This window comes from Cupressus sempervirens, chromosome 7 (assembly GCF_028749045.1).
Source record: "Cupressus sempervirens isolate cs-2001-9-10 chromosome 7, ASM2874904v1, whole genome shotgun sequence".
In the NCBI taxonomy this organism is placed as follows: Eukaryota; Viridiplantae; Streptophyta; class Pinopsida; order Cupressales; family Cupressaceae; genus Cupressus; species Cupressus sempervirens.
Window position 1 is genome coordinate 122916932 of NC_143124.1, and position 23258 is coordinate 122940189.

At 34.3% G+C, this 23258-nt stretch overlaps 2 protein-coding genes across 2 annotated transcripts in view; one reads left to right on the top strand and one right to left on the bottom strand.

Moving 5' to 3' along the window:
- Nucleotides 1-10523, top strand: part of LOC149545810 (DUF538 family protein (Protein of unknown function, DUF538)) — a 124527-nt gene extending 114004 nt beyond the window's left edge. The window contains exon 2 of the mRNA XM_089790852.1: nt 10316-10523. The gene's annotated coding sequence lies outside the window, so the exon portion shown is untranslated. The remainder of the gene's footprint in view (nt 1-10315) is intronic.
- Nucleotides 1-23258, bottom strand: part of LOC149545812 (disease resistance protein Roq1-like) — a 39517-nt gene that overhangs the window by 4357 nt on the left and 11902 nt on the right. Inside the window, exon 6 of the mRNA XM_089793840.1 lies at nt 18744-18969. Coding sequence (XP_089649966.1) covers nt 18744-18969 — 226 coding nt within the window. The remainder of the gene's footprint in view (nt 1-18743; nt 18970-23258) is intronic.

Sequence of the window (23258 nt, forward strand, 5' to 3'; positions counted from 1 at the left end):
AATGTATGTAAGAATCTAAGATGAAGATCCTCTCTCTACTCATGCTAAACAATTAGAAGGCCCTTTAGGGTTGAAACAAAGAGAAAAGGCAAAAAAACAAATTTAAAAAACATGTTTTTATTAAAAATATGTCTTTGCTTTTGGCTGCCCACATCGATTCATGCGATTTTTTGCATGAATTGCATGAATTGGCGATTCATGACAAAAAATCGGTGATTCGATTCACTGGCTCCAAAAAAATCGCCAAGAATGGATCAAATCGCCAAACGAGTGATTCTAGCGATTTTAGGGTGATCCTTAGAACTATGGTTTATACCATTCGAATGAATACGATTCAAATTCTTCAAAGCACCCTGTGCACGATGTTGGGCAACCACTCAAGAATTTTTTTAAAAAAATTATTCCAAGTGATAGCTTTCTACTCTGAGTGGACTTTGTTTCACACGCAACATATGATAATATTTCTTTGCCCTATACATCTTAGATATCACTGTTTGCACATGAATAAACTGATGGAAATATTGTCATTGATGTCAAAAGATATCATTAGTGTGAACAAAAATACAAGTATGTTAAAAGAAGAATGTGATATCAATATTTGAAGATAACGTTGATTATGGTATATCAAAGAATGTTGGAGTGATAGCAACGACATTAAAGTAGAATATATCGTCATCGTTTTATCTAGTAATTGATAATTGAAAGACATCAGTCAAAGAGAGGTCAAGTGAATAGCATGGTTACCAGGAGACTCCTCTCCTACACCCTGAGACGCATCTCAGAAACCCCTAGTACTGGAGACACGTCTCTAGGTATCGGAGATGTCCCCAAAAATGTTTGGATGCACGAGGTTTTGGTTGCCATCTCCAAAGTCCCACAACCAACAATTGATGTCTCCAACCAAAAATATTGAGCATAAGGCATCGTAAAAACTCCTAAATCTTATCCTCTATCTTCACCTCTTAAAAAATCATTATTACTTATATGTTAGTAATGATAATGATAGCCACTATAGTTTTCCAATCAATTTGCTTAATTGCTTCTAGAAAGACTTGTCAATGATGTATAATTATTTCCTATTCTTGTAGTGTTATGATCTACTAACAACTCTTCATTTAAAGAGATCACATAAATGGTAATAAGAGATATTTGCGTAACATCAAATCAATCATTGGAAATAATGGAAGCCACTGGGTATCTCCAACCTTCTCAAGTATTTTACAGGGACAAATCCATGCAAACCTTCTCCAATATTAGAAGAACAATACAAAATTTCTCGTAGTCACACATCCCATATCCTTTGGCATCTAATATAAAATATATATTGAGTTTTGAATTCTTTCACCCTTCAACACAATGACTTTTGAGTTTTGTGTATCTAAACTTAATGTTATAATACCACTTTTCTTGTTTTCAAAGTTCTATGTCATGATATTTTCTAGAAATTATTAAATTATATTAAACAACAATTAATGTCTCCAAGTACCCCCATCTCCTATTTTTGAAAATTAGCCGTACCAGCACCAGTACCAGTCTCCAAGGTTTCCAAGTACCCCGGTCTCCTGGTAAGCTTGGTGAATATGTATTAAAAGGCCGTTATATGAAATGATGACGGATGAACTCCACAGATTATGAGCCAAACACATAAGGTAGATATTGGTAAGAAGTAATGAAGGTAACATAAGTTATATCTGATTGTCAAAACAACAAATGATTGTCAGTATGAATCTATACTAGCAGCGATTATCATCTGAACAGACCAGAACATACAAAGAGAATTAGCATGTAAAAGAATAATATATCCATGATGGCAAAGAGAGGAAGTAACATATGTCCACAACATACAGAGAAATATATTAGTAACAACATTGAAGGGAAACAATTTCATGTGAAACATTGCAAACAATATCAAAAGTTTATACCTGTAAATGCATCATTAGACAAAAGAGTTTGATATCATTGATACAATCAAAATAACGGCATATGATAGAGTTTGAAATAACATTTTTGTGAGTCAGCCATAGAAGTTGCCAATAACCTCAGAAATCGGGAGATTGAAGACTCAAAACTTTTAAAAAGAGACTTACAGGATTCAAATGTTGATACAAGTCTGTAATGAATTTATTGATAATGATGCAAAAGATAGAAATGAGCAAGTTTAGATAGTAAGTCAACAACAATGAGCCTATGTATGCAGCGATAAGAATTTTCAAGTGAAATGATCCATATACAGAAGTCATACATATAGAAGGGATGGTTGAAAACATCAGATAGGATAAACAGAATTTGTATGTGTCACTTGGATATACAGATGAAGCTATAATATCTATGATGGAATAGCGCTATCAGGAGTATCATAATGTTGAATGAAATAACTACATATATTGTTGACCGCAAAGAAACTGACGCAACATTTTCATTCATTAATGATTTGGTAACATTCTTAATTTGAACAAACAGTGCTATCTACCTTATCTCATTACCGAAGTCAGAGCAGTGGATACACAAAAACAACTGAATGTATGAAAGACAATGAAAGAAATGCCATATAACAAACACGGTATGAATTTTGTCGGGTTTTCTGAGTCAACCTATGATGTGTCATTCTGCATTACTATGATGTATGGTGATTAAAAAAGGGACTGGATAGTGTGTCTTCAAAAAGTATCAAGTCTATAAACTAATAGATGGCTGGAGATTTATGGCGGCACTCCTTGTGCATACAGAAGTCAGAAAGGGTACATGGCAACCAAAATCCAATCTGATAAGACAAAATTAAATTAACATGTTCGGAGAGAGGGACTCCACGTCAGAGAAGATGATCTCCAGCAGCGATAAAAGTCATCGAAAGTAATAAGAGAAATCTATCAAAACAAATATACAGAGCAGCAACTATCAGGTATAGCGACAAAGAAAGCTTTGAATCAGAGTTTGAGAAGTCATGATGGAGATCAGTAATATTATCTAAGGTGACTTATAAATGCAGTGATTATTAATATTCATTAACAATAATAAAATCACTTACAAGAGGATATGATATAAAAGTAAAGACCTTTAGTGTTAAAGAGATATGTCTTTTGATAAAAGACAAATATAAATGCATGTGGAAAAGAAAGTAAAATAATAATTGTGTTGAGATTGAATAAAAAGAAGAGAGAAACCAGAATAAGGTAAGAAGTGAATATGAATAGTATAGAGATGTAAGCCGAAGAAAGAAAGAAAATCAGAAGTGAGTGAAAACATATAAATTAATAAATTAGAGAAACAATGAAGAAATAGAAGAATGATAATAGAAGAATGTGTGAGAAGTAAGCAGATAGGAAGAGTAAAAAGAAGAGTGAAAATAAAGAAATATATATATTCGGACTTTTAGATCTGATATATATTTATATTGAAGATAGGTAATATGAAAGAAATAAGGGCAGTATTAAAAAGAAAAATATATTTAGACTATAAATCTGATATATATGTCAGATTGTGCTGGTTGCTTAAAAGAAAATATTTCTATTTAAAGAATATGACTTAAAAGAAAAATAAGAAAGAAGGGAATAGCTGTGTATTGAAGTCAAAAGATCCATACAAACATAAGAAGAAATTTTTTTTTGTGAAAAATATCCATCATCAGTTGAGTAAGCAACATTGTGAGAGTGGAACAGAAGTTTGTGTGCAGTGGGTTGGTGCTTCCAGTAGGTTGGAAAAGGTATACATAGAGCAAACAAAAAGGACCTAAAAGGACCTCTCTTTGTATGGAGGAAGAAACAAACAAAAGAATGAATCATTATGGACTTCATGGAAGAATAATCGAAAGGGAATAACTATAAAGTATAAACTAATAGATGGCTGGAGATTTATGGTGGCACTCCTTGTACATACGCAAGTCAGAAAGGGTTGATATGAGTTTGTAATCAATTTATTGATAATGATGCAAAAGATAGAAATGAGCAAGTTTAGCTAGTAAGTCAACAACAATGATCCTATGTATGCAGCGATAACAATATTCAAGTGAAACGATCCATATACAGAAATCATACATACAGAAGGGATGGTTGAAAACATCAGATAGTATAAACAGAATTTGTATGTGTCACTTGGATATAAAGATGCGATAATATCTATGATGGAATAGTGCTATCGGGAGTATCATAATGTTGAATGAAATAACTACAAATATTCTTGACCGCAAAGAAACTGAAGCAACGTTTTCATTCATTAATGATTTGGTAACATTCTTGTTTTGAACAAACAGTGCTATCTACCCTGTACTGAAGTCAGAGCAGTATAAAAGACAATGAAAGAAATGCCATACAACAAACACGGTATGAATCTCGTCGGGTTTTCTGAGTCAACCTATGATGTGTCATTCTGCGTTACCATTATGTATGGTGAGAAAAAAGGGACTGGATAGAGTGTCTTCAAAAAGTATCAAGCCTATAAACTAATAGATGGCTGGAGATTTATGGCGGCACTCCTTGTGCATATGCAAGTAGTAGTGCTATTGGGAGTATTATAGTAAGAAGTAATGAGGGTAACATAAGTTATATCTGATTGTCATAATGTCGAATGAAATAAGTACATATATTGTTTCGAACTCCTTATGGAATAGTGCCATCGGGAGTATCATAATGTTGAATGAAGTAACTACATATATTGTTGACCGCAAAGAAACTGAAGCAACGTTTTCATTCATTAATGATTTGGTAACATTCTTATTTTGAAAAAACAGTGCTATCTACCTTGTCTTATTACCGGAGTCAGAGCAGTGGATACACAAAAGCAATTGAATGTATAAAAGATAATGAAAGAAATGCCATATAACAAACACGGTATAAATTTCATCATGTTTTCCGAGTCAACCTATGATGTGTCATTCTACGTTACTATAATGTATGGTGATAAAAAAGGGGATTGGATAGTGTGTCTTCACAAAGTATCAAGTCTATAAACTAATAAATGGCTGGAGATTTATGGCAGCACTCCTTGTGCATATGCAAGTCAGAAAGGAATCAGGATACATGGCAACAAAATACATCCAACCTGATAAGACAAAATTAAATTAACATGTTTGGAGTGAGGGACTCCACATCAGAGAAGATGATCTCCAGCAGCGATAAAAGTCATTGAAAGCAATAAGAGAAATCTATTAAAACAAATATACAGAGCAGAAACTATCAGATATAACGACAAAGAAAGCTTTGAATCAGAGTTTGAGAAGTCATGATGGAGATCAGTGATATTATCTAAGGTGACATATAAATGCAATGATTATTAATGTTCATAACAATAATAAAATCACTTACGAAAGGATATGATGTAACAAAAAAGGCCTTTTGTTTTTAAAAAATGTCTTTTGATAAAAAGACAAATATAAATGCATGTGGAAAAGAAAGTAAAATAATAATTGGGTTGAGATTGAATAAAAAGAAGAGAGAAATTGGAATAAGGTAAGAAGTGAATATGAATAGAATAGAGATGTAAGCGGAAGAAAGAAAGAAAATTCAGAAGTGGGTGAAAATATATGAATTAATAAAATAGAGAAGCAATAAAGAAATAGAAGAATGATAATAGAAGAACGTGTGAGAAGTAAGCAGATAGGAAGAGTAAAAAGAAGAGTGGAAATAAAGAAATATATGTTCAGACTTTTAGATCTGATATATATTAATATTGAAGATAAGTAATTTAAAAGAAATAAGAGCAGTATTAAAAGGAAAGATATATTTAGACTATACATCTGATATATATGTCAGATTGTGCTGGTTGCTTAAAAGAAAATATTTCTATTTAAAGAATATGACTTAAAAGAAAAATAATAAAGAAGGGAATAGCTGTGTACTGAAGTCAAAAGATCCATACAAACATAAGAAAAAAAATTGTGTGAAAAAATCCATCATCAGTTGAGTAAACAACATTGCTTGGTTGGAACAAAAGTTTGTGCACAGTGGGTTGGTGCTCACAATGACAAGCAGTGGGGGTTGGTGCTTCCAGTAGGTTGGAACCTGCAAAGTTTGGGGGTCAGAGCTTCCTGTGAGTCGGTGCTCATTAACATAGAGGTCATAGCCTCTAGTAGATTGGAGCCTACAAATCATTGTAAAAAAGCAAAGTTTATATAAAAGTAAGTTATTGTCGTGGTTTTCTCCCACTTTGGGTTTCCATGTAAAATCATTGTGTCATTGTGTTCATGTGCATAATTGTTTATTCTAGTATTTAAAGTTATTGTTTGGATTAAGTTTTAAATTGGTCAAGTTGTTATTATACTGAGTCACCCCCCCCTCACAGTATAATTGTGTGCTCTTCATAAACTTCATTTTGATATCCCTGTAGATTACATTTCTTCCTTTTATCGCATCGTTCATTTTAATATCACTTCCACACTTATTTTTAGTGTCATGTATGAATGTAAGCTCCAGTTCAATGTAAATTGTAAACTTTTGAATTTGTCTTTAGGTTCATCGTTGCCATATTCTATTCAATTCATATCTTTCTTTGTGCAATTCAATTTTCCCCTATAGTTTAATCTTTGGTAGCCATAGATGCCTTTGTATCTTTAGGTTGATAATATTCTTCCATCATTATTTCCTAAGAAATCATCACTCGTTTTCTATAGATGTCGATCCTAGTAATTCTCATTTAACTCTGACTGAGGAGGGAGGAGATGTGCTAGAGCATCCAGGGAACACTAAAAGGGGGGAGGTGGTCAATATCGATACCCACGATGTTGAGGAGACTGGAAGCCTGAGCATACCAGCATTAGGCACGACCAATAGGGTTTGAGGAAACAATCAAAAGTGAGGAATAGTAAGTCAAGTAGGAACAATGATAACTATCATCAATAGAGTCCATGAAGCCCTTGAGTTTGTGAAGTAACCAAACCAATTGAAAGATCATGCAGAGTCTGAAGGGATGACCACCGAACTCAACCAAGATAATACTAGTAGGAGTAGACAGCTGACAACGAATGAAGTGTCGAAGAAGAAGAGCTTGAACCATTTCCACTGAAGCCCAGTTAGTGGCCAACAAGGAGGGCTCGTACATAGTCAAGCCATAAATGATAGTACGTCTAACCACAGAGTCATCTTGGAAATAGTGTCTAAAGCACTATCTCTCAAGTAAGCAAGTGAAACCATTCTCTTGCTGACCCATGGTGTCATGGGCGGTCTCAAATTGAAGCGTGACACTAAGAACCTGACAAATAGGTGTAGCTTGAAGTCATCTCAATCTCAGCACCTCTGAAAAAGAAGTGGAGATGTGCATAACTTCGATCTTGCCCAAGTTAACCACTAGCTATTGGGAATCACAAAAGGAGGCCAACCCATCCAAAAGACGCTATAACCTCTTAGGGGAGGAGGACAGTAGCACCATGTCATTAGCAAAGAGGAGGATGGAAATCAACACCTGGTGAAGGTAACATCCATCCTCAGGTAGTGAGAAGCTCCTCGAATAAGTCTTGAGCTCATTAATGCATATACTAAACAACATTGGAGAAAGAGGGCAGCAGTGCTCAACCCCAATAGAACTTTGAATGAAATCAAAGAAGCCCTGAGGAGTCTTGAGAAGACCAACAACACTCTCGTAATGTCTTGTGATGGCCATGAGCAAAACCTAGGAAACCCCAATATCTCTGAGTCACTGAAACAACGCCGAGCAAGGAATAGAGTTAAAGGATTTGTGAAAGTCCACAAAGTAGAAGTAGACTTTTGTTGGGTGGTGTTACGCCTCCTCAATAATGGCCCCTAGGGTGAGAACATGGTCTGAATTTTGAAAATCAGCTCTGGAACTAGCCTGACCTCTAACTTTGCAACCCAATTTGTCCTAATTGTCTTGTGAAAATAATGTGCAAAATGGTGGCACAGAGTTTGGCAAAGGTATGGCCGACCATAATGGTCCTGTAGTTGCTGGAATCAGAGGTTGACTCAACATTGTGGATTGGGTAGATATTATGGTGAGACCAAGACGACAGAAAGTCAGTACAAACCACTCTGTTGAAGAGATCAACAAGAGATGATCCAAGAATAGAAATCCCCAGCTTTAAGAGCTCCGCCTGGAACCCTTCCTTATCAACAACCTTGCTACAACTCATGGCTCTAACTTCCTTTGAAATGGTAGAAATGATGAAGGGGTGGCAATGGGGGGGCAGGGGGCTGAAGCAGAGGGGGTTCTGGTCAGGAATGTCGTAGAGTGACGATGTAGGAGATGAGGGAGTTGAAATCAAGGTCAACAGGATGAATAGGGGGCAGGGAAAGAGTGTGTGCCAAAAGTGCTTCAGGGAGACCTGAAGGGAAGAGTTGAGAGATCTGCACTGCTCAAGTTAAAAGAGATGCTTCTTTTAGTGAAGAAAGCTACAGTAAGAGAGCCTAACTTGGGGAAAGGAGGGATGCTGATCGATGAAGGTGGAGTGGACAAGGCGGTGAAAGGACATGCAATCATCATCATACCTATGATTTTTGGGGACAAGAGCTGGGGTGGGAGGGACAAGTAGTGGGAGGGGTGGATAAATGCGGGAAAGAGAAGACAAAGGTCTCTCGGATCGCTGTGGAGATGAGGCTGAACATGATGGAATCACAGGACAAGTTCCTAGAGGGAGTGGTTGAAAGAGAGCGCCTGAGATGGGTGATGAAAAGGTCATGATCGGCGTCAACAAATGAAAAACTGCCGCTGGTAGGCAAGGGCAGCATAGAGGGGTAGGGTAGGGGAGGAACGGGGGTGGTAGGGGGTGGGGATGGGGACAGGGGTATGGAGGGTGAGACTAAGGAGGGAGTGGCCAGCCAACGGAAGGCCGGAAACCAGAAGAGTGTACCTAATATGTATGGATTTAGATTGATTGAAAATGCATCATTGCATAGTAAGCTTGGAAAGAGATAGTAACTGGGTCCCTTTCCACAAAGTCCTTTGATTGGGTAAGTTACAAAATTCTTTCTGGTGCTTGCCTCGGTATATATTCGAGAATTTAGGTGTGACAGATAAGTAAATTGCAGCCTCATTATATTTTTTTCCAAAGTTGTTTTCAGGTGATAACTGCTTTTTTAGATTGTAAATTGTTGGGACAAGTGCCAAACATCTGTATGAGATGGCCATTGTTCCTTTGCTATAGATATAACTTGTGTATTGTAGGATCAGTGACAGATATTTTTGGAAACACATTCATGCAAGAATCTATATACGAAACTCCCAAAGGGCTAAACACAGTTGTAATATGGATTTTGTTATAATATGTTGGAGTTGTAATTTTATTTTCAGAAATCAATATGGCATCTTATTTTCTTCACAAATTGTCTCCGTTATTTACTGCATATTTCTGGGGATTTGAGAAATCCATATGCTGATATTTATTGTGCTTGTATTAAAGATCAGTTAGTTTTTCATTCAATTGATTGTTAGTTTATGTGGGGTATTTTGATGAGTAATGTCAGGGAAAACCAGCTAAATCCATATGGAAATGAATTCTACTTTGCATTCATGTAATTAATTCATTTTATTTGACTATATTTTTCTAGGATTAGGCATCAGTTTACTCACATTTGTAGATTAATTATTATTTCAGCAATTTTAGGCATCAGTTTACTCACATTTGTGGATTAATTACTATTTTAGCAATTTTAGGCATCTGATAGCAATTTGACATCAAACTACCACGACAGAATATTTGGGTTCAGATCTGTGTTGTAGGCTTTAGTTTTATTTATGGCTTTTATTGAGCTCTTAATTATCTTAGCAAAATCTTTCAAAGGATCATTCTCCTGAGTGTTGCAGGGCTCAAAGTGTAGAAGAGCTGAACATGCTTTTGCTAGCTGGCTTGACATAACTGTATTTTGATTTACTTGACCCTTTACCTTGATTGTACACCCAGGAGCTAAAGGTTCTCATTATTGTATCTTTTGGAAATACTGTGAACTGATTGGAGCACCAGAACAAAAAATTTATACAGTGTTAATTTCCAGCATGTATATTGTATGCTGGAAAAGATGACGCCATATGTTCAATTGTTTCTCATTTGGATCCATACCTATTGTTGTGTCCCCCATTGATAACCTTTTATTAATTCCATTTTTTTCTCATTTTGATCCATACTTTTTGTTGTGATCCCCATTGATAACTTTTTATTGAGTCCATTATTTATTATGACTATACTTTGTTGCCATGTCTTGTCCATATATAGTTTGAATAATATAGGCATAGGATGTCAAATAAATGAAAAAGCTCTCTAAATACACATCAGTTTTACATAGTTGAACAGATATGTCAGATAAGCTTTAGAATGGTCAAATGTCCATTGGGATCCAGATTAAATTGCTTCTGAAATTATCCTTTTTTTCTGTTGCAGGGGGATGACATCTAACTCAAAGCTAATGGGCATCTATCTCAAAGGCTAAAGCTATAGTCCACAGTGTAAATTCAGTTTTTCAACAAGTTAATTATAGAACTTTTGATAATATGCTGAAGAATTTTAATAAAACTTATACCTGATAATTGCTATTGACAGTATTTCTAAATCTATTCTTCTTATATAAAGATTAAAGACTTGTGAAGAATTGTAGTTGATAAATGTGATGGTTCTAGAAATTACTCAGTATAATAACAATTTTGCCAGTTAAAACTTTCTATCCAAACAATTTCTTGAATAACTCTAAATGCTGGAATCAACAATTTTGCCAATTAAATCTTTTTATCCAAACAATTTCTTTAATAATGCTAAATGCTTGAATCAACAATTATGCACTTGAACACAATAACACAGATTTATGTGGAAACCCAATGCGGGAGAAAACCACGATAAATTAATTGCTTTTATATAATTTTGATTTTTTACAATATTTAGTAGGCTTCAACCTATTAGAGGCTGCGACATCTATGTTTATGAGCACTGACTCACTAGAAGCTCCGACTCCCACACTTCACAGTCTCTGTCCTATAGGAAGCTCCAACTCCCTCTGCTATCTTTGTGAGCACCAAGCCACTGCATACACACTTCTATTCCACCCTGATAATGTTACTGACTCAACTGATGATGGACATTTTAGTTGCACAGCTTTTTTTCGTCAAACTAGTATTTATCTCTGTATTGAACTCATATTCACCTCTGTAGCAGCAATCCTTCTAGCTTTCCTTTTATAATTCTGCCACACACTTATATATATATATATATATATATATATATATATATATATATATATATATATAATTTAATATGGATCTGAGATTCTGAACTTATATTCTATTATATTCCTTTTGTCAATCTGCTCCACATTACCCTTAGTCTTTCACACACTTAGTTCTTATTCTTACTTAACCTGACTTCACATACTTCTTTCCTTCTCTTTCTTATCTCTGACTTTATACTCTTCTCTACACATTTTTATTTCACTGCTTACTAGTCTTATATATGTCTTTTAATTCAAGGTCATAGTCATGTCTCTTGCCCCAAGAGAGAGATCAGTTCAAAACCTTCCACTTAATTTTAATTATACTTTTTAGTATTGAATAATGACTATTCTTTCATTTGCTTTTTATCACTTCAATCTCCTTTAGGGCTTCATTTGCCTGTTATCGAGAATCTATTATGATTAGACTCTTCGCTGATGACTTGCAACGAACTTGAAGTTGATAGAAGGTTATAAAACGACAATCATATCACTTGTAATGTATTGTGATTGCCATCCCAATGCTCTGGCCTTTTATTATACATACTGATACGCTAGTTCCATATATATATGTCTGAAGGTATCATGGAAATCTTTGGTGACACAGGCTGTTTATTGATTGAACTCTTTCATTATTTTCCTCTATAATGGTTTGAACTCAAAAGATTCCACATATGATAGAATATGTTATCGCTCTGTAAATATATGTTCATAAATACATGTACGCTGCTTTGGAAATACATGACATGGCTTTATCACAACAAATATTTGAAGGTTTCGATACTTTGTTTATTACCTAGTGTCTTATTTGGCTTAGTCTTCATCATTGGTAGTATATGAAATATATGTATCCAGGATGGCATATTCATCGTGTATTTCTCTGATTCTGTTTAAGCTTCTATTATGTGTGATATGTATGAACGTCTCTGTTGTTCGTCTTTATCTTTCTGTTCCATGGTTCCTTTAGATGGCACTTTGACAAACTATATGTAAATGTTTGCCACAAGATTGCTGTTTATACATTCATCAGGCTCCATCTTCTCAGACTCTCTTGATATAATATGTGTTGACTATATACCATTGCCTTTTCATTGGAAAGTATTGACTCTAATGTTCAAACAATTTAAGAGGTGACCAATCATTTCTTTTATTACTGGCTTCCATAGTTAAACGATCGGGCTATAAACTCTCAATGCTGCTCTGTATTTATGAGGTCTGGAATGCTATTATCGGGACCTCAACTTTATATCATGATTGCCAAATACACTTCTCATTATTTTACTGTTTGTTGTTTAATATATACGTTGTTTCTTTTTCATATTATAGATGCCTTCAAATATGCAAATTCTGGTGTACTTCAGTACTACAGAGTCCTGACATAAAATCTAGTGAAATATTATGGCTAGTAATTCTGAATATGAATAGCTGAAGTAAGTGTATGGCTATGTCTTTTAATGCCATAATGTCATCTGAATATAGATATCTTTGCATCCTCAACCCTTATGATCATTTGTATATAATAATGTCTTTAACTAGCTCTATATCCTCTGTAGTTTTATCCTTTTTTTGATTTCCATCTAGTTAAGCATATGATAAACACAGAGTTCGATTGCTATCTTCAATTTTCCTTTGACATTGATGGTCATGATACTTGTAGTTTTGTTCATTCTCATGAGATTCCTTTGACATCAATGACAACGCTTCCATCACCATGTCTTCCTTGTCCCCCACTTTTCAGTCATCATCCAATTTGAATGCTCCACGGATAAAGCAAAATGCCAACTCAGCATGTATTTGATGAACTGGGCATACTTTTTAACGGTTTCTTTAGCTACATATGTCAACATCTCTGCTTTAGCACGAATCTTGCAAACCAATCTTACGAAGCATAAACATCTTTCTTAAAAAATGTCTACTATGGCTGAAGATTTGAGTGGCTAGGGGGGTTCTTGGGTCCAGGTGTGGTAGATTCATTATAAGATCAGGCATTGGTTCAATTATGAAGTATAAGGCACAACCAATGAGAAATATGGTATAGTTTTCAAGAGTATCATGCAATGCAATCCATATACTTAAGAGAAAGTGTAGTATTGATAAGTTAAAGAAGGATGAAGCATACTTGAGAACATGGAATGTGATTTATTTCAAGAGACTAATCCAAGGCTTAACAGAGAGAATGTTTATCAGGAACTATTTTATGAGAGTGACACTCATTTGCAGAATGAAATTCAGAGAGAAGAACCAATATCTTATCCTAGAGCTGAAATCATAGTTGAAGCAGTGACACCTAACAAAAAACTTGATAAAGAATCACCGTGCTGAATGGATCATTGGAAGCAAAGATAGAGGAGTTATGACAAGAAACAAGGTACTAGAAGAAGTATGTTTAATTTCTCAAATTGAACCTAAAAGTGTTGGTGAAGCTAGTAAAGATGATTTTTGGATAAAAGTTTTGAAAGAACTAGAGCAGATTGAGAAGAACAATACATGGGAATTGGTTCCTAGACCTAAAGACAATAATGTTATTGGAATTAAATAGGTATTCAAAAATAAGATGAATGAATAAGGTGAGGTTGTAAGAAACAAAGCATAATTGGTATGTAAAGGCTATTCATATGGAGGAATTGATTTTGAGGAAACAATTGCACCTTTTGTTAAAATAGAAGCGATAAGAATGTTTTTGACGTATGCAGCTAACAAGAATTTTATAGTTTATCAAATGAATGTCAAATTAGCTTTTCTAATGCTGAATCAGACGAAGAGGTATACATTGTGGAGCTTGATGGTTTTCCTTTGACAGACAAAGAGGATATGTTCTGTTGATTGAAGAAAACATTGTATGGATTGAAACAAGCACCTAGAGCTTGCTATGCAAGATTGCATAAGTATTTGACAAGTTTGGGATTTGTAAAAGGTAATGCTAATAGTAGCTTATATTTGAAAAAGATTGATAGCGGCTTACTGATTGTTGAGGTATTTGTGAATGACATAATTTTTGGAGGAGATGACGAAGCAAGGCATTTGCAGAAGAAATGAAGAAAGAGTTTGAAATGAGTATGATTGGTGAGATGAAGTATTTCTTGAGATTGCAGATTGTTTAGACCAAAGATGGTATTTTCATATCACAAGCTAAGTATCTTACAGATTTGTTGAAACGATTTGGTTTGAAAAGTTGTAAACCTCATTGGAACACATATGGTAATTGGACATAAATTTCTAGCAAAGATGAATCCCCTACCATTGAGTAGAAAAAGTATAGATCTATGATTGGTGGATTGCAATATTTGACTCACAGTAGACCGAATATAGCTAATGTAGTTGGAATTGTGGCAAGATTTCAAACAAATCCTAAAGAGTCACATTATGCAACAATAGAGGATTTTCAAATATTTGAATGGTACACTTGGTTATGGATTACGGTATGACAGATCAAAGATTTTACTCTATGTGCATAGATTGCTACGGATTGGGCAGGAAGTGTAGATGACAGAAAGAGCACTAGTGGTGGAGCATTCTTCTTGGGAGGAAGATTGGTTTTTTGGGTAAGCAAGAAACAAGACATTATTTCATAGAGTATGATAGAAGCAAAGTATGTAGCTGCAGCAAATAGTTTTAATCAGATTATATGGATGAAACAAATGCTGAAGGACATTGAGATTGAGTTTACAGAGCATATTATCATACATTGTGATAACATAAGTACAATGAGTATGTCAAAGAATCTAGTTTTACGTTCAAAGACAAAGCATATATCTATTTAGTATCATTTTTTGAGAGAAAGTTGCAGAGAAAGAGATTAGATTGGAGTGTGTTAGCACAAAGGAGCGGATAGTAGACATATTTACAAAACCTTTGGTGAAGGACACATTTGAGTACTTGAGAGGTATCCTTTGGGTCATGCCTCAACCTACTTTTGATTAGTTGATGCAGAGATAGCATTAATTCTTTATTTGGGCTAAATGCTTGATGCTTCCTATATGGGGGAGTATCTATGTTTGAGTTGAGTCATGAAGGACTCTTGGTAATTGGTATTTAACATCATCGTTGGACACTTGAGCATATTGCAGGTCTTACTTAGAGAATTGACATAATAATACCTTTGTCATTGATGTCAACGGGGGAGAGAATAACACATGAAATATCCTTGTATGTTGATCGATGTCAATGGGAGAGATATTGATGTCCTTTTGGGGAGAGATGTTTGTGAAGGAGAGATTGATTGATATGGAGGGTTTGAAAACATTAATGAAGAGGTTTTGAAAAGATGTTGATGTATAGGGGAGATTAACACCTTCCTTATGCATGATGGTTACAATGCAGATGACATTCATTGACAACATGAATGGGGAGCAGTTGCAACAAAGACATTTGGTATTCATGGAACTTAGATGTTTTTCATCTATGTTGCCATCAATGCCAAAGGGGGAGATTGTTAACATGAATGCTGATGGTATTTCTATGGAGGATTATCCTAGTATTGTTGGAGACATGATTCAAAGGTTGTATGTTGCATTCATGATTGAGTTTGTCATTGATGTCAACATACTGGTTATTTTGTGAAGATTGACAGAGCAACTAATAGAGTTTGGCTTTGCGTAGTTCAAGGATTGAAGACCAGCTTATGCATAGTTGAGATGTTCTACAAAGTGTCTAGATGCTACAGTTAAGAGCGTGTACAGAAATATGAAGACTGCACAAAGTTACGATGGTTTTAGTGAAGGTAGCGTTCAATCAATGTTTCTAGAAAGCGAGTACTGTTGTTTGGATTGTATCTCCTAACAGAGACTTGGTTCCTTGAATTTTTGTACTAGGGATAGTTGCAAGGAAGTGAATAAAGGAAAAGGTGGAAGACAAGCTCAAGCTCAAGGCCAAGGATAGCAGTGGATGAAGAATAACTTAAAGCGGTCAAGATCAAATGGAGGCATCACTTCAACAGTTCAAAGCTAGGACAAAGGAAAGAAAATCCAAGGATCAAGTTGAAGTAATTATCCCAAGACCAAACCCTCATAAAGTAGGAACATGGGATGAGTCTAGATTTGAAGGACCATCTTACAAGGAGATCAACTTGTCCGTATTCATATCAATTTTCCACAAGGATCAAACAAGTACACCAAGGAATGTTCGAGGTTGATTCTAACAGCTAAGTTAGCATAGGAGCATAGTCATGGACACAAGGAAAAGTCTAAGGGTGAGAGCAAGAAAGACTTCGAGGACAAGGTTTCCATCAAGGGAGTGATCCTAAGAATGATTGTCATATAAGGAAATGGATTGAGGAAGATGTTAATGTGTTCAATAGATTGCCCCAAGGATCAAATTCAAAGATGAAAAAGACAAAGAAGAATTCAAAACAATGAAGGTGGAAATACAAAGGGTTCAAGTATTACAAAGTCTAGACATCTAAGGGAAAGAATTCCAAGAGTGATGAAGAAATCCTACGGATAAGGAAGTAGAATAAGATAAAGATTGCTAGAGAAAAGAGGCATACATGATCATAATGGTGAGTTATATGATGACGAGGTGGCTTCCTTGCTTCCTATCAGTCCTCAAGCCTTTGAATTTTCTCATTGGCTAAATTTGTGGTGCTTCATTTTTATTGGCTATTTTCGATTGCCGTAATTAGGGTTTGTAATGGATTAATTTGGGCCATGATTTCAAATCAATTGGCCATTCATTGTAATTAGGGCTCCTATACAAACCCCACCCCTCTAATTTATGAAGGAAGACTTGTTGAAATTGTTGATATTACCAAATTGTTCTTCATTTAGTGTTGGTCATCATGGTTAATTGTTTGTATCATTTTGGATTATTGCATGGTTTCTTCATTTTTCTCACTTAGATTGGGATTTTTTATGTTGTTTAGAAATAGTGTTTAGTTTAATGGAAGTGATTATGGATGCATCTTTGGTGAACTCGCTTAGACCATACCATTAGCTGCTTGTTGATTGTATGTTTGCTTTGCATGGTCAATTGGCATAATCATAACTTGACTATTGCTTGCACATTGATATGCATTGATGGATGGTGTTAATGGAATGATATAGTTTTGTTAATGTATTAGACTAGAGATTTATATTATACAGAATGAGTGCTTAAGACAAAGATATGAATTTGACTAAATATGATATGAGAAATTTGATGCTCTGCAATATACTGAAGAGAGATGAGAAATATGCAACTGTTTTGTAATAATTGGAAGACTGATGTATTTATCTGTTCGCTGTATTCAAAACAGAGGTCGAACTACATTATAAATATGGGCATTGGGTTAAGGAGTCACAGTCAATAGCCATGACTCATAATTGAGTCACGTCTATTGGCATGACTGCCATAACTGACAGTCTTTAACAAATCCTACCCGATAACTCATATCCTCGACATCCATAAATATGCCTGATAACAATCAACGATATTAAAGGTGTTAATATTGATGTAAATGATTTATTATTTTATTCTCATTGTATATTAGAATATCTGCGTATATACATATATATATATCTATATATATATATATATATATATATGTATGTATATATACATATATATATATATGTATACATACATATATATATATGAGTATATTAAATATCTCATGTAATAGTACAAATATGAATATAAGAGTTAAATATCTAAACTAATCTATACATTAACACTCCCTTTTAGATTAGTAAGATAAACACACATAAGAGATCTTTGATCAGAAGACTTCTTCTATACAATGTCAAATATAAGTATTGATTAATATTATCAATTTATATGACATCATGTAATATGAGAGTTGGCCTATTAGAATATCAATTTAATGATATTCACCAAGCTCTCTAGAGCAATGGTCTATCAAAAACATCAAATTAATGATGATCACCAAGTGCTCATTGTGGTAATGGCCTATTAGAATGTCAAGGCAAGATATACACCATGTACCGAAAATATATCTATACAAGCAACTTGTAGATAATCAAATTAATGATATCAACCGCCTAGTTGTTGATTTATAAGATAAAGCCTTTACATGAAACACTTTCTGAAGAATGGAACATGCTATAAGTTATTGTAAGGACGTCACTTTACAACAACTTCTCTTGATACAAGTGAAATCATCTTGAATTCATCACCTCTTAATGATTATCACATGTTTTATTTATAATATAAAAAAATGTACAATAATCAATTTTGTCGAGACATGTCCTCAGATTTTACAATCATACCAAGTTCTTTACGAAAATACTCCATTTTTGTCTTAGCAAGTGGTCTTTTAAGAGTGTCTAGAATTTGATCCTTTGTACTAATATATTCCAACTTGATTACATCCTTCTCAACCATGCCTCGAACATAGTGGTAGGGTATCTCAATGTGTTTTTGATCTGTTATGAAACACAGGATTAAGAGATAGCTTGATGCAGCTCTAGTTATCACAATAAGTAGTAGTAGGTGGAAGTGGCTTCCCAAATAGTCCAAATAGAAGTTTCTTCAACCATACAACTTCTCTTGCTCCCATAGATGCAGCTATGTTCTCGGCTTTTGTAGAACTCTGTGCTACTGAAGACTGCTTCCGACTAAACCAAGATATCATTGCTGAACCCAAGGTAAAACAACATCCTAAAGTGCTCTTACGATTCTCTGAATTTCCTGCCCAATCAAAATCTGTATATCCTCTTAGATTTAGTTCAGTTTTAGTGTATTTGAGACCATATCCAATTGTACCACTGAGATACCTGAGAATGTGTTTTGCTGCTATTAAATGAGTTTGTTTAGGTTTGCACATAAATTGACTGAGAACATTTACAGCATAACAAATGTCAAGTCTTGTGTTTACCAAATACATTAATGAACCAATTATCTGTCGATATAGAGTAGGATCAACACTTTCAGAATCTTCAGTTGCTTCTTTTAATTCAGGAGGTTTGTTTCCATAGGAGTTTTCATTGCTTTGCAATCCAACATACCAAATTTGTTGAGTAGATCCAGAGTATACTTTCCTTGATTTAAGAAGATCCCTTTTGAATGGTGCTATACTTCTAGTCCCAAAAAATAGTGTAGTATTCCTAGATTTTTCATTTCAAATTCAAATATGAGATCTTGTTTACATTTTTCAATTAGATGATCTTCCCCTGTAATCAAAAGATCATCATCATATAAAACCATGATTAACATATCCCCCTGTATTACCTTGTAATATAAATTTGGATCTGCAATATTTTTAGAGAAGTCAAGTTTAGTTAGATGGTGATCTATCCGTTCATACCAAGCTCGGGGAGCTTGTTTCAATCCATATAAAACCTTTTTTAATTTGCATATATGAATTTGTTTATTGTGTACTTCAAATCCTTCTGGTTGTTCAAGATAAACTTCCTCTTCTATAACACCATTCAAAAATGCAGTCTTTACATCCATTTGATGAATTTTCCGTCCTTTGGAAGCAACAATGGCTAAAATAGTTCTGACTGAAGTATATTTGGCTACTGGAGCAAAAGTATCCTCATAGTCTATTCCTTCCTTTTGGGAAAATTCCCTTGCTACAAACCTTGCTTTGTACCTGTCAATACTTCCATCTGCAACATGTTTAATTTTAAATAACCATTTTGAAGAGACAACTGATTTATTTTTGGGTCTAGGAACAATATCCCAAACATCATTTTCAAGTATGGAGTTATATTCCTCAATCATGGCATCTTTCCAATGTTGATGTTTTATAGCTTCTTTGACATCAAATGGTTCAGATTTGGAGATTTCACTCATTAATGCAACATAACTAGAGTATATATTAGGGCATTTTCTTTCCCTAATGAAATCTGAGGGAATGGAATTGTTTTCTTCAATTAGCTTTCTAGCAACCAAAAATTCTTAGGTATTTAAGATTAGGTTTCTTCTCGGTAAATACCTCTTCACGTGTCTTGAATTCAAGATAAGAGTGAGGACACCTATTTTGAAGGAAAACAACAGTATTTGAAGCTTCATCCCAAAGAAAAGTTTCAAGACTTTGATCATGAAGCATTGCTTTAGCAGAATGAACTATAGATCTATTCTTTCTCTTAGCTATTCCATTCTATTGAGGATTATAAGGAATAGAACACTCCCTCTTGATCCCAATAGTTTTACAATAATTTATGAAGATGTCAGAAATGTACTCTTTATCATTGTCTATTCTTAAGACTTTTATTTTCTTTCCAGAAAGGTTTTCTACAAGTGCTTTGAATTCTTTAAATATTGTCAAGATTTCTTCAGATTCTTTACTTTTAAGAAAATAGATCCAAGTCTTCCTAGAGAAATCATCCACAAATATGATATGGTACAGAGCACCTCCTAGAGAAGGAACTGACATATGACCACATAAGTCTGAGTGAATAAGTTCTAGAACTTCTTTGGATTTGGTTTGACTATTTTGGAATGAAGTTTTGATATTCTTCCCTTGAGCACAACCTTTACAAGTTCCTTCATGATATGGATTAAGTATAGGTATACTTGTTACCATTTTTCCTATAGAGGGTAATCCTCAAAAATGAAAATGACCTAGTCTCTTGTGCCAGATTTCGTTTTCTTTGAAAGAATCATGAATTAGAGCTGAATGGGAGAGAGAGTTAATTTGATAAAGACATCCATGCCTAGAGCCAATTTTGAATGCATTTTTTATCTTAGAATTCTTAGACCAAGCTAAGACCTTTCCTTCCATAAACGTAATTCTGAGTCCTTCATCTTCAAGAGCAGAGATAGAAAGTAAGTTTCTTTTTATACCAGATACATATAGTACTTTAGTAAGTTCAATTGTTTTCCTTGATTTTAAATGAATAGTGCATGTTCCTATTCCCATTACAGGATAACTTGTATCATCTTCAATGGTTACTTCATCAACATAGTCTTCTTTTAGAGACTCTAACTGACTTTTAAAACCTGTAATATGTTGAGAGGCTTTGCTATCAATTACCCAAGTACTTGATCTGGTTGATGCTTCACTGGAGAGTGCTGAATAGAAAGCATTGTGTTCAGAATTTCCATTGGAGTTTTGAGTGTTTGCAAATGAAGCTAGTTCTATCAGGACATCTAGATGTTGGATGCCCAATTTTATCACACCTATAACATTGCATTTTGGAGAAGTTAGGTGGCTTCCTTTTTCCATTGAATTTTCTTTTATTCTTATTTACTTGAGTTGAAAGAACTCGAAAATCTTCTTTTGAAGAGGAGACATTTTGACCTCGAGCAATTTGCATACACACTTCTTGTATACAATCAGGTTTAAGTCTTTCAAATTTAGGTAGTTTTGATCGAGAGCATACCCCTTGTTTGAAGGTATCCCATGATGATGGAAGTCCTATGGATGAGAGTTGATTTTGAAAATCAGTTATTCTCATGAAATAAGAGGAAATTTTCTCTCCTTTATTCATTTTAATATTTGACATTCTCTCCTTTAATGTAATGATCCGAACAGTATTGTTTATCTCAAACATATTTTCAAGCACATTGTACGTCTCATGTGCAGTGTCTAGTTCAGAGATTACAGAAAGTAGATGAGTTTTAACATTGTCCACAATAATTTTCATAGCTTTATTGTTGTCACTCTCCCATTTTTCTAGTTCATCATTTCCTCTAGGTGATGGGTTAGATTTTTCAATAAATTTATTTAAACCATGTTCTTTAAGTATAAGTTTCAGACATAGCTCCCAGCTTGCAAAATCTAAATGACTTTCTAGTCTATCTTCAAGCCTCATACCTTTCACCATTTTATTAATAATATCTGTTGCTTCTATAATCTAGATATTTGTAGTCTGATATCAAGATACTTCTTTTAAACTTGCTTTGATACCATGCTAATATATCAGACTGGAGACTTATATTATACAGAATGAGTGCTTAAGACAAAGATATGAATTTGATTGAATATGATATGAGAAATCTAATGCTTTGCAATATACTTAAGAGAGATGAGAAATATGCAACTGTTTTGTAATAACTGGAAGACTGATATATTTATGTGTTCGCTGTATTCAAAACAAAGGTTGAACTGCATTATAAATATGGGCGTTGGGTTAAGGAGTCACGGCCAATAGTCGTGACTCATAATTGAGTCACGTTTATTGGCGTGACTAACATAACCAACAGTCTTTAGCAAATCCTGCCCGATAACTCATATCCTCGACGTCCATAAATATGCCCGATAACAATCAATGATATTAAAGGTGTTAGTATTGATGTAAATGATTTATTATTTTATTCTCATTGTATATTAGAATATATATATATATATATATATATATATATATATGAGTATATTGAATATCTCATGTAATAGTACAAATATGAATATAAGAGTTAAATATCTTAACTAATCTATACATTAACAAGTTTGAACATCTTACATCTATTGTATGAGATTACACTAGCTTGGTTGGTGCAGAGCACCAAAGCACTTGGTTTATATTTTGGTTTTCATTTTTTTTAAGCTACTTAGGCTAGAATAAACAAACTTTGGATGAGAAGTCCATGGTTATCAAAGAAAGACACCATTTTGTATGCTTAAGGCACTTTATGCAATTTATAAGCAAAAGTTGCTCATTAGGCAAATTCAAGTTTTTTAATGTTTTTGATCAAGAAAGCCTAGGATTAGGTGTTTTTAGTTGGTTTTAGGTATTTTGGAACCTTTCCCAAGTCCTAGAAGTGGAATCAAGTGAAAAATGTGAAAATTGCACTTTTTGTGCAAAGTTGCATTGTTGAAAGTTGCAAAAGTTGCTCAAATTTGCAACTTAGTGGGAAAAGGGTTATAACTATTAAAATATTAGTTGTAACCATTAAAATAGACATAGGAGATATATATAGACCTCTCCTTTGAGGTCTAGAGGGCATTAATGTACGGATTGGAAGAAGTTGCAAAGAAAGAAATTCAATTTTGGAGTCATTTTTACTATTGTTTGCATGCTGCATGAACTGTATGGACTGTCAGACCAGATCTGATGGATGTTTGAGATAGAGCTTTGAATAAGCTTTCTTTTTCTTCTGATCTCATCGTTCTACATGTTTTCTAACTCAAGTTATTGCACTTTTAGTGAAATTAGGTTTTTAGGACAGCATTTTGGTGCACAGAGGAAAAATGGGCCTCTAATTGCGATTTCCTTGGTCGGAATTCATGGCCACTTGGGA